Source organism: Rhinatrema bivittatum, chromosome 9 (assembly GCF_901001135.1).
Source record: "Rhinatrema bivittatum chromosome 9, aRhiBiv1.1, whole genome shotgun sequence".
NCBI lineage: Eukaryota > Metazoa > Chordata > Amphibia > Gymnophiona > Rhinatrematidae > Rhinatrema > Rhinatrema bivittatum.
The window spans coordinates 111,609,450-111,621,891 of NC_042623.1; the positions used below are offsets into that span (position 1 = coordinate 111,609,450).

At 44.5% G+C, this 12,442-nt stretch overlaps 1 protein-coding gene across 4 annotated transcripts in view; it reads left to right on the forward strand.

Annotated features, from left to right (window-relative positions):
- Nucleotides 1-12,442, forward strand: part of ANO6 (anoctamin 6) — a 220,623-nt gene that overhangs the window by 141,036 nt on the left and 67,145 nt on the right. For 3 of the 4 annotated variants that reach the window (XM_029615973.1, XM_029615975.1, XM_029615977.1), the window contains 3 exons: nt 1,173-1,318; nt 4,548-4,625; nt 8,487-8,712. In XM_029615973.1, coding sequence (XP_029471833.1) covers nt 1,173-1,318; nt 4,548-4,625; nt 8,487-8,712 — 450 coding nt within the window. The remainder of the gene's footprint in view (nt 1-1,172; nt 1,319-4,547; nt 4,626-8,486; nt 8,713-12,442) is intronic. The other variant, XM_029615974.1, reaches the window with a different exon arrangement.

The window sequence follows — 12,442 nt, forward strand, 5'->3', positions numbered from 1 at the left end:
GACAGGGGATCACTTGAAAAACTCTGTGCTGCGGATGGGGGAGGTCTGTCTGAGGGTTCACCACTTATCTCAGCAATCCCTAGCATCAGCAGCTAGGAGAGAGCAACAGTGGCAAGAGGATGTAAGCTAGTCTGCTGTCTATAAGCCCTGCCTCTGTTCATATGCCCCACAGTGGCTCTGCTCCCTCCTCCCATTCTGGTTTCCCTGGAAACCCATGTGATAGAGGAGCAGACCCTGGGCTCATTTACATCTTGCCACAGCTACTGTTGCATGCCCATCCAAATTTTAATCCCAGTTGGATGGGGGTCCCTTTCCTAAATTTGGAGACTGTTCGGGAGCAGACTTATTTTTGCCACAGAGCAGGCACCCCTTCAGCGTAGTGCTCTTCCCTCTCCCTCTGTGTATTCTCCCCCCGCCCCCCCAACAACCCATAGAGCAGGCACCCCTAGACATGTGCCTACTCTACTTAATAGTAAATCCAGCCCTGCCAATTGTATATGCATTGCAGCTCTCAAAAAACTTTTGTGTTCTGAAAAAGTTAAAAGTGGCTTGCTTTCCTTGAAAAGTTGCACATCTCTGGTTTGGTAGGACTAACACCTGCTCACCTCTGGCACTAGGTTTTAAAGGATTATTTATACATAACTCTGAGATGTAGTTATATGCAAAACCAAAAACCTTTTTGCAAAATGTACTGGAGAGTCACAAAATAGAGGCAAATATATTTGGGTCCATGCAGTCTCAGGTTGATGAGAACACAGTACAGTAACCGCAATGTTTCTGGCACATGACTTATTACATGCATCACATTGGCTGATTGTGGAGGCCATGTATGCACGTCTTTTGTGTACCCTCAACATTTTGTGGCTATCATAAAGAAATGACTGAATCCTGCTTTTGTTTTTTTCATGTGCTCAGTGATATGCTGCCAGCTCTGGCCAGCTCTACTCCATTTAGAGAGAGACTTTCTTTTCATAAAATAATTTATCAAGGGGCTGCCAGGTGCTCCCAAGAAGCTCCTCCAACACATCACTGCGCTCTTTCAGAGCCTTTCTTTTGCCTCTTCCACCCGGAAACCATTACCAACCATTACCAAGTGCCCAAACAATTGTTTAGCGACATCACCAAAAGCATACATTCATCTCTGTGAGCCCTGTTTGCTGTCTTTTTACCAGTTACAGTGTTCCTGGAGTTGTGGAAACGGAAGCAGGCTGAGCTGGAATACAACTGGGATACCTCTGAGTTCTTAGAACAGGAAGAACATCCTCGTCCAGAGTACGAAGCAAAATGCACTCATGTTGTAATAAATCCAACCACACAGGTAAGGAAAATGATATAACTCAATTTGGAACTAACCTTAAGGGGGTTCCCCTTGCACACAGTCACCTCGGCAGAGCTTATAAAAAGCTGAGTTGCTGTAGGATTGTTTTTTTTGGCAGTACTGGCACTGTATGTTTCTCTGACAGCAGCACTGGAAATCAGCTGTTATGCATTGAAACAATGCGTGCAGTTGGGTCAGATAGGAGTGGGAGAGGAGATATGAGAGAGAGACAGACAAAAGGGAGAGAAAAGCAAAGCCGGGACAGAGAAAGACCAGCATGAAAAGGGAGTTCATGGATAAGGGGGAGAGAGAAAGGAAAGGTGGAGGAAAGACACAAGGGGGTAATTTTATAACAGGCTGTTAGGCGCCCAAGTTACACCAATTTTCAAAGGAAACATCCACGTGTAAATTTGCTTTAAAAATTATCCTCGAAAAACTACACATGCACAATTGCACCTGCTGTTTGGCGCATGTAGTTTTGCTGAGAGAATTTGAGCATGTACTTTTTAAAATCAAAAGATATGCTTGTAAGTCCCCCCACCTTCCCAGACTCCAGGCCCTGGAACATCTCCCTCTTATGCAGGGTGTGTGTGCGTGGAATTTTACATATCAGTTGCACGATTTTCTAAAGCATCACTTTACCTGTAGAAATATCTTTGAAAATTACCTTCCCTGAGGATGGAGGATGCAGAGATTCAAGAAGGAAGAAATTTTAAAAGTGAGGGAATGGCGAGTGCAATCAGAACTGAAAGGAAGAAGACATAACACAGGTGAAAGCCATAATTAGGAGACAGACACAACTGACACTCCCTAGAAGACACAATTGTTTGTGCATTTATAGGAACCACACAGCGTACAATCAGTGGGTATGAAAGGAATTATGACCGGGAACTGATAGCAGAAAAAGACTATGTTGGAAGGTGGACCCTTGAGCTGAGACGAGGTTGATGCTACTGCCAGGGGAAGGCCCCTGTCGGTCCTCGTCATCAGGAGGCAGTTCAGGAAGAGAAGACCCAACTGGACCTTCACCTATACCAGCCCTCGTTCCCCGCAAGTTGAGCCCTTGGGTACCAGGACTGGCAGGACTTAGGCGCGGGTCTCTCAAGCTGACGAACTGGAAGACAGTGGGAGATAGACGCAATGTCGGACGTACCCAGGGTCGGGGCAGGCAGCAGTCAAGCAGAATCAGTGAGTCAGGCAGAAAGTCAGGGCAGGCAGCGGTCTGGCGGAGTCCAGAAACAAGCAGAGTCAGAACCAGGTGAGCAGTCCGAGGGAGCAGAGAAGCAGGGAAGGAATGGAGCAGAGGATCAGGAGTACCGGAGTCAGGAACTGGAGCTGGAGCCGGAGCAGGAATCAGGAGCACAGAAGACAAGGCAGGGATCCGGAACGCAGACAACTCACACTCAAAATGAGCAGGACCCGTTGCTGAAGCAAGGAGTAGGTGACAAGGCAGGGTATTTATACCTGCCTTGCCTGACGTCATCTTCCCTGGCCGTGGGGAACTTTCCCGCCGCTGGCCCTTTAAATCCTGGCACACAGTGCACGCGTGCAGAGGAGCCTGCGGAGAGCATCTGTGTCAACGGTGTCGGGGAACGCCACGAGAGCAGACCACAGCGGCGGCTGGGAGCAGCGAAGGGGGAAACAGCAACGGGCCTCCTGCCCACCAAGGTGAGGGGAACCAGTCGTGGCCTCACCCGGTTGGGGTGCCTAACACTGTATGGCCCATCCATTCACTTAATTTAGCATTATAATTCTCAGCATGTCCTTAGAGACCCCCTGTATATTTGCATGAAAATGCAAAATAACTTCAGTTATGGGGATGAAAGTTTATTTAATATGTGATAAAAACCCATGGGAAAGGACCACATAACCCCGAATGCTTAGGTATTGGTTTCTGTAGCCCATGTTCTGGTTTGGCCATAAAGAAAACAAAGATTGTAAGTGAAAAGCTGAGCAAATGAGTAATTATCCTGAAATAAATATAATATTTTATTTTGTTTGAAAGGATTCTCAAGCCATTGGAACACTGCTTGATGCTGGCATTTGATCCTCTTAATGCACTTTGTAGTAATACCTAGATTTCCCAGTGGCTATTCACGAGTTCTTGTTCTCCTCCATCAGATGTCCATGGAAATATTTTGGTATTGACTGGGGGAGAAGGGTAGTTTTCCAACCCCATAAGGAGCATACAATCCCCCTCATAGGCCTGCAAGCACATTTTCAAAGGGAAACTCCGTGGGGTGTTTCCTTTTGAGAATATGGGGCCAGGCAGCACCAGGGGTACTTCAGTACCCGCAGACTATGTAAATGCAAAGTCTAGGACATAAGCCAAGCGCAGGGATTTTGGCTCCATCCTCCCCCTATTGCTTTGCATTATGGGTAACAGTATCTGTGCTATGAAACAATGAGGGTACTTTTACCCGCAGAGGGGAAGGACATTTTCAGCTCCTCATTTTGCCCAGGTAAAATCTTTTGAAAATTGCCCCCTGGGTTCAAAGTAATATACTGCTTCAACATCATATCTTATAAGCTCTCTATTAGAAATTCCCTTGTAATTAACATTTTTTACTGGTTTAAGCCAGATGATGAATTATGCTCCTTTGTAATGGTAATCACATACAGTGCCATACATTTCAAATCATGATCCCTGCTATTTTCCTGCTGCTCTTATGAATAAAATAGGTTTGCATAAATTTGGAATAGAAATCCACTACTACTGCTTATAATGACAAAGGAGGCAGTGATAACCCTTGCCATCTAATGCAGCTAATTTGATGTGTCCACATTTATTTTGTCAGTTTTAAATGCATACGACTTTTAATGTTAGCAGGTCACTGTGGTAGGCTGCTTTCATACTCCACCCATCCTGTGGTTCGACTGTCAGTAGATCCCTGTAGTCTTGTAAGAAATGTATTTCCGTTTTCCACCCGCATATTGTGGTCTTTCTTTTAATAGGTCATTATGGCCTTTGTCTGCAAACCTACATTCCTTCTCCACCCATAATACAAGGGGAAAGTCAAAGATAATGTACGACATTGTATTTTGGGGAAGATGTCATCCCACAACATTTTGTCATAGACTTTAGAAACAAGGGAAGCAAAATTGACATCAACCACTGAAAAGACTTGAAGGAAACATATTGTTAAAGTTACAAACATAAGTGAAAAATTACAATGGTACATCTGTCTGACTGAAAAAAAGAGTCATAATCGCCTTGTTTTACTTACAGCAAGAAGAACATATTCCTTACACAACTTGTGGAAAATGCTTCCGGATGGCGCTCTGTACCAGTGCTGTCCTTTTCTGGGTAAAATTATTTTGATTCACATATTCAAGCTCACAGTTTAGAACCTGAAAATGAAAGCTATGCAGGTAGCCCCTATAGGTACTAGCTTAGTGTAAATGCCTCTTTTTATGAGTGACAGAAATAATAAATGGCAGTGCTGGATTGCTTCAAGCGAAATAAAATAACTAGGGATGTGCATTCGTTTAAAAACAAATTGCATATCTGAACTGAAAAGGGACATTTTTTGTTTTATTCGCCTCCCATGTACTCAGTGCATCTTCTGAGCCCAAGCCTAACCCAGTTGGACCTCTCCAAACCCCCAAAACAAATCTGCCAGAGCCAAGGACATCCTCAGTCTCCACTTACCACTTCTGTTGGGGCCCTGAATACAAAAAGGGGAAGGAGCGATGCCCACTTGCTCCTGCCCCACCAGTAATGTTTTAAAAATTGGTGCTGAGGCCCTGAGATCGGCACCATAGTGACATCAAAATGGTGCCAGTTTCATTGCTGGCCAGTACCATTTTCACTGATGGTTGTATGTTTGTACAGCTGTACAACAAAATGGCACTGGCCAGCAATGAAACTGGCACCATTTTGATGTCATTATGGCAACAGTCACAGGGCTGACCGGAATCATTTTTGAATGGACACTGGCAGAGCAGGCACAAGTGGGCATTCTTCCTGCCCTTTTCTCTTTCCAGGACCCCTACAAAAAGGGTAAGCCACGTGCGTAACCACTGCTACACGAACAAGTGCCAGGCCTCTCAGAAGAGGCGGACTGGGGAGGGGGCGGGCCGCGATAGAGCCATTCAGCGCTGTCCCAGGGAAGCGCACACCTGCAGCCGGCTGGTGTGCAGAATCTACTGCGGCTCCAGAGGAGCAGCAAGGTAAAAAATGTTTTTTAAATGTAACGGGTAGGGGTGGGGAAGGAGAGAGGCAGAATTAGGAAGAGTGGGGGTTAGACATATGAAAATTCCCTCCTAGTCCACTCCTTAATTGGAGATGACTGGGAGGTAACTGGGGGATGCCCGATTACGTCGCCGTGCATGGGCTTTTAAAATCCCCCACCCCCCCCCCCACCCGCTGCACACGGAGGAGGCCATCCGCCCGCACATGGATGTTAAAATCCACCACACGTGTGCGCGGATATCATATTTTATAATGTGTGCACCGACATACGTGTTTATAAAATAGCCGCGTCCACGTGCGCGCGCCAGGAACCGTGCGCTCCTGGACGCGCGCATGCTCCTTTGAAAATCGGCTCATAAGGTATTTTCCTATAGACACAAAATGGGAGAAAAGCCTTAATGAATCTGGCCCCAAGTCAGAAAAGTGCTACTTGTCCATCTAAATAGCACTTTTCGGACTTAGCCAGATAAGTCTAAAAAAATGCTCTGCTTAGAAGTCTTAAAACACTACCTACCTGACTAAGTTAAATAGCCAGATAAGTTTAAAAGTGCTACTTCTCCAGCTATCTGATTTAGTAGATATGTAGCTCTTTTACACTGAAAAGTGCTACTTAGATGGACAAGTAGAGCTGTTCTGACTTAGCCAGCTTTGCTGCTACTTAGCCAGATAAATCGGAACTTATCCAAATGAATTTATTTATTTATTTAAAATCTTTTCTAGACCATCGTTAAGTTAAATACCATCACAACGGTTTACAGGAAGGCACATAAAATAATGATGATAAATGTATAGGAACATACATTCTAGATTCGGTTACATAGTTTTATGATCAATACTATTTGGTGAATGTGATAAATCTTGTCCTTTTATACAGGTATCATTTTATTTACAAGTACAATTTTATAAGCTGTATATTTTATGTTAGCAGTAAGGTAAAATAATAAAATGCGCACAAATTAGGTGAATGCCGCTAGTTATTCGGATAAGTCTAAATTTGCGCTGCACGTGGTTTATCCATACACGAGCCTGTTTATGCACATATGTACTCATATTGTATAACCTGCGCATATTGTTTCTGTGCAGGTTATAAAATATCGTACCAACTTCATGCGCATCCATATACATGTGTATATGGGCACACGCGCACAGCTTTGAAAGTTCTCCCCTAAGGGTGGCAATAAAGCTCAGCAAAACATCACTTAATTCTTTAGTTTTTTAAAGGGCTGGAACCTACATCCATACTTAGGGGCAGATTTTAAAAGGCGCGCGAATAGCCTACTTTTGTTTGCGCTCCAGGCGCAAACAAAAGTACGCTGGATTTTAGTAGATACGCGCGGAGCCGCGCGTATCTACTAAAAACCTGGATCGGCGCGCGCAAGGCTATGGATTTTGTATAGCCGGCGCGCGCCGAGCCGCGCAGCCTACCCCCGTTCCCTCCAAGGCCGCTCCGAAATCGGAGCGGCCTCGGAGGGAACTTTCCTTTGCCCTCCCCTCACCTTCCCCTCCCTTCCCCTACCTAACCCACCCACCCGGCCCTGTCTAAAACCCCCCCTTACCTTTGTCGGGGGATTTACGCCTCCCAGAGGGAGGCGTAAATCCCCGCGCGTGAGCGGGCCTCCTGCACGCCGGGCCACGACCTGGGGGCGGGTACGGAGGGTGCGGCCACGCCCCCGGACCGCCCCGGGCCGTAGCCACCCAAAACGCTGCCAACACGCCCCCGAAACGCCGCGACGACCGGGCCCGCCCCCCCGACACGCCCCCGACACGCCCCCCTCGGAGAACCCCGGGACTTACGCGAGTCCCGGGGCTCTGCGCGCGCCGGGAGGCCTATGTAAAATAGGCTTCCCGGCGCGCAGGGCCCTGCTCACGTAAATCCGCCCGGTTTTGGGCGGATTTACCGAGCAGGGCTCTGAAAATCCGCCCCTTAGAGCCTAAGTATGTTTCAAAAATTGTTTTTCATTCCTCTTTTTGACTAGAACGGTTAACTTGTTTCCTAACCTCTGTGAACATCTTGGTCCAGTGTTGCCTATTTGGTGCATTGCTAATGTTGGTTTGGTTGCCATTAAATGGGGATTAGAAAATAGAAATATCTTTTTATTGTGGTATTTAGCGGCAATTATGTTTTCATTGTTAAAATTGATATCTTCAGCATTATTTATTTATTTATTTAAAAATATTTCTATACCGTCTTTACAAACAAAATTTGACCAAAACGGTTTACAAAGTTATATTATAAAAGAAATCCAAAATAGATAACTAAAATAAAAATGTTTTAACGAAAAACAGTGAGGACTAGATATAAAATAAAATAAAAATAAAACAAAAATAAGAAACAAAGTAGAGTAATAGAAGGAAAAAAAATACAATATATATTTATAAACCCTAATCCTTTAAAAGTTACTATACTATTTTTACAAAAACAAGTAAAAGCCAGAAAAAATAAAGGAAAATATCCTAGAAACTATAAGGCATTAGCCTTTCTTCTCTCATAACATCTTTGCCTTTAGCTCAGTGAAGAACATGATGGCTTGAGCTTTGTTCATGTTTGCTGTTTTTGGATTTTTACTCCCCCCAAAACTTGCCACCTTTTCAGACAGGCACTGCTGACTGTAATTTTGTGTTGTTTAAGGCCCTTCATACTACTTTGTTCAAGATGGTTTGGCCCTATAGGTTTAATTCCCCTCCCCTCTTGACTCTGTTTAACCAATTTTAATTCATTAACACCAACATTGCTCTTTTCCCCCTCACCCATCTGAAAGCCTGCATGCCATTTGGGTAACACTTATGTGCTGTCTTGGAAGACTTTCCATTCCAGAGGTAAATGTAGGATTCTGAAATATTAAATCATAAAGCAATCTGAATTCTCTTTTGGATGAAAGTCATTATGCAAGTTACTACTGTTGCAATTAAGAAATAACCTAATCCATGCAGATGTATATTTACAGATCCAGCTATTTTGATCATATTTTTCAGATTCTATTGATTATTGCCTCGGTAGTTGGAATTATCGTCTATCGACTTTCAGTGTTCTTTGTATTTTCTGCAAATTTGCCACGGCATGTGAATGGAACCGAAGCAATCCAGAAGTACTTGACTCCACAAACAGCCACTTCAGTCTCTGCTTCTTTCATTAGCTTTGTAATTATCATGATTCTGAATATGGTGTACGAACGAGTAGCAATCATGATTACTGATTTTGGTAAGATTATTTTGTGAGTTATCAATATCACATTTTAGAAGGGACTAAACAGAATAGATCTTAACATTTCAGAAAGCATGGGTTCAAATATAAAGTCACAAGTGTGAAAATCATTTTGTAGTATCTGCCTAATCTAATCATTAATAATAATAATAAGTGACTTTGCAAATCCTTGCGAAAGCATAGCCCAATTCATCTTGATTTTGTCACTTTATAGAAGGTGCAAAGACTAGAATAGGATGCACTGGTCTGCAGGGCAGTTGCTGGACAAAATAGCACCCAGGGCAAGGGTTGCTTTCAGCGCACCCTTCACTTCTGGACTTGCATACTCGCAAACCCGCTAACTGACTCAAAAGCGTAGTGTGCTCCCCCGGGGCTTGCTGCCCTGGGCAGTTGCCCTGCTGGTGCACAGTGGGGTAGATTTTTAAAGTTATGCGCGGGCGTAGATTTGTTCGCGCAACCCGGCACGAACAAATCTATACCCGATTTTATAACATGCGTGTGCTGCCACGCACATGTTATAAAATCCAGTGTCAGCGCGCGCAGGGGGGTGCACAATTGTGCAACCTGCACGCGCCGAGCCGAGCAGCCTGCCTCCCTCCCCTCCGAGGCCGCTCCGAAATCAGAGCGGCCTCGGAGGGAACTTTTTTTCTGGGGCCCCCCCCCCACCTTCCCCACCCTTCCCCTACCTAACCCACCCCCCAGCCCTAACTAAATCCCCCCTACCTTTGTGCAGAAAGTTATGCCTGCCCGAGGCAGGCGTAACTTGCGCACAATGGCGGGCTGCCGGCGTACCATTCCCCGGCCCAGGGGCTGGTTCGGAAGCCTCGGTCACGCCCCCGTAACGCCCCCGGGCCAGCACCACACCCACAGCCCCGCCCCAGAACGCCCCCGCATGCCGCGCCGCCCCCAGCTTACGGGTGTCCCTGGGCTTTGCGCGCGCTGGCGGCCTATGCAACATAGGCGTGCCGGCGCACAGGGCTTTTAAAATCTGCCCCTATTTGCGACAGCCCTTCTATGATAAATGAGCTGGATTCAACTGGTACTACCTTGCTGGGAGTTTTGCTAGTAGCATTCAAGAATTAAGCCTAGCCATGAAATCACACAACAGTTAAAAATCTGTGGTGGTGAATGAGGAAAGCAGCATTACTCTTCTAAAAAAATATTCATAAGAGTTAATGAATGTTTGAATGATAGCCTGAAAGTCCTTTATGATTTAATGCAAATCTCAGCTTTTGAACAGAGTTCCTCCTTCAGTTTGTGGCTTTTATATGTAGGAGTTTGAAGCTATAAACATTTTAGTTCAGTTTAAGAAACAAACAGACTCTTCAGCAGTGATCAAAACCAGAACTAGTTAAAGACGCCGTATTCATTTCCACCATGCACTGTAGTGCCAGCTGCAAATGTTCTCATACAAAGTACACTTTTTCTTTGCATGCTAGCACTGTATTTAAAGTTCAATGGCAATTCATTCTGTTAATGGAATATTTTATTTTGACATTGTTTGTAGCACTGTGGCTTGTTGAGTATGCAGAAGAAAGCCATTATATAAGTCGGACAGAATCATTGTTACAGAACTTTTGAAATTATTTTTTCCCTGGGCTCTTCCCTCCCACCCACCCTTCACTCCACAAGGATTTTGTAACACTTTAAAACCACACTGCCATGATTTTGAGACTCCTCTGGTTTTTTTATACACACAGAAAGGCCCTGCTTTTGAAGCAGCATAATTCGCAGCTTTTGGTAATAGAAGATTCAAAAAGCATGTGCTTCTTATCCTTCATGGGCCTATTCTTTCATTCTTCCTCTAATCTCAAAGGCAGAGCTACAAATATGTCTCCCATGGGGCTCATCCTGCCTGACTACCAAGAAGCACGTGCATATTAGAAAAACAATTCTTCCAAACCACCCAGTGATGATTTTTTTGAAGATACCAGCTCAGTTGCTGGAGATAGCAGGTGGACATGGGGAATTGTGCCTGTACAGACCTCTTTTTCTCTCTTTCACCCCATCAGACCTCCTTTCTTTCCTTCTGTGGTCTAAAGCTGATGTCCAAGGCCCTCACCCTTCTCCCATGCCACCGTTGTTTGCTGTTTTACCTCTCTCCTCCCCTGCCTAATATAGGCAATGGCCTGCGAGCCCTCTGATCAGGAGCTGGTCAGTTGGGTCTCGCCAGATGCCATGGGCATCCTCCTTTAATCTTTAGTGGTGGGCAGGGTGTGTTGAAAGTAAACAGATATCTTTGCTGCTCAGTGGCTTTTTCAAAATTGACCTGAAAGCGCATAAACCACAAGACAACTCTCAAACTTTACTGGTTCTTCATGATGAATAAGAACATAAGAAATTGCCATGCTGGGACAGACCAAGGGTCCATCAAGCCCAGCATCCTGTTTCCAACAGAGGCCAAAAACCAGGCCACAAGAACCTGGCAATTACCCAAACACTAAGAAGAACCCATGCTACTGATGCAATTAATAGCAGTGGCTATTCCCTAACTATAATTGATTAATAGCCATTAATGGACTTCTCCTCCAAGAACTTATCCAAACCTTTTTTGAACCCAGCTACACTAACTGCACTAACTACCTTCTCTGGCAACAAATTCCAGAGCTTTATTGTGCGTTGAGTGAAAAAGAATTTTTTCCGATTAGTCTTAAATGTGTTACTTGCTAACTTCATGGAATGCCCCCTAGTCCTTCTATTATTCGAAAGTGTAAATAACCGAGTCACATCTACTCGTTCAAGACCTCTCATGATCTTAAAGACCTCTATCATATCCCCCCTCAGCCGTCTCTTCTCCAAGCTGAACAGCCCTAACCTCTTCAGCCTTTCCTCATAGGGGAGCTGTTCCATCCCCTTTATCATTTTGGTTGCCCTTCTCTGTACCTTCTCCATCGCAACTATATCTTTTTTGAGATGCGGCGACCAGAATTGTACACAGTATTCAAGGTGCGGTCTCACCATGGAGCGATACAGAGGCATTATGACATTTTCCGTTCTAGTAACCATTCCCTTCCTAATAATTCCTAACATTCTATTTGCTTTTTTGACTGCTGCAGCACACTGAGCCGACGATTTTAAAGTATTATCCACTATGATGCCTAGATCTTTTTCCTGGGTGGTAGCTCCTAATATGGAACCTAACATCGTGTAACTACAGCAAGGGTTATTTTTCCATATGTGCAACACCTTGCACTTGTCCACATTAAATTTCATCTGCCATTTGGATGCCCAATCTTCCAGTCTTGCAAGGTCCTCTTGTAATGTATCACAGTCTGCCTGTGATTTAACTACTCTGAATAATTTTGTATCATCCGCAAATTTGATAACCTCACTCGTCGCATTCCTTTCCAGATCATTTATATATATATTGAAAAGCACTGGTCCCAATACAGATCCCTGAGGTACTCCACTGTTTACCCTTTTCCACTGAGAATATTGACCATTTAATCCTACTCTCTGTTTCTTGTCTTTTAACCAGTTTGTAATCCACGAAAGGACATCGCCTCCTATCCCATGACTTTTTAGTTTTCGTAGAAGCCTCTCATGAGGGACTTTGTCAAACGCCTTCTGAAAATCCAAATACACTACATCTACCGGTTCACCTTTATCCACATGTTTATTAACCCCTTCAAAAAAATGAAGCAGATTTGTTAGGCAAGACTTCCCTTGGGTAAATCCATGTTGACTGTGTCCCATTAAATCATGTCTTTCTATATGCTCTACAATT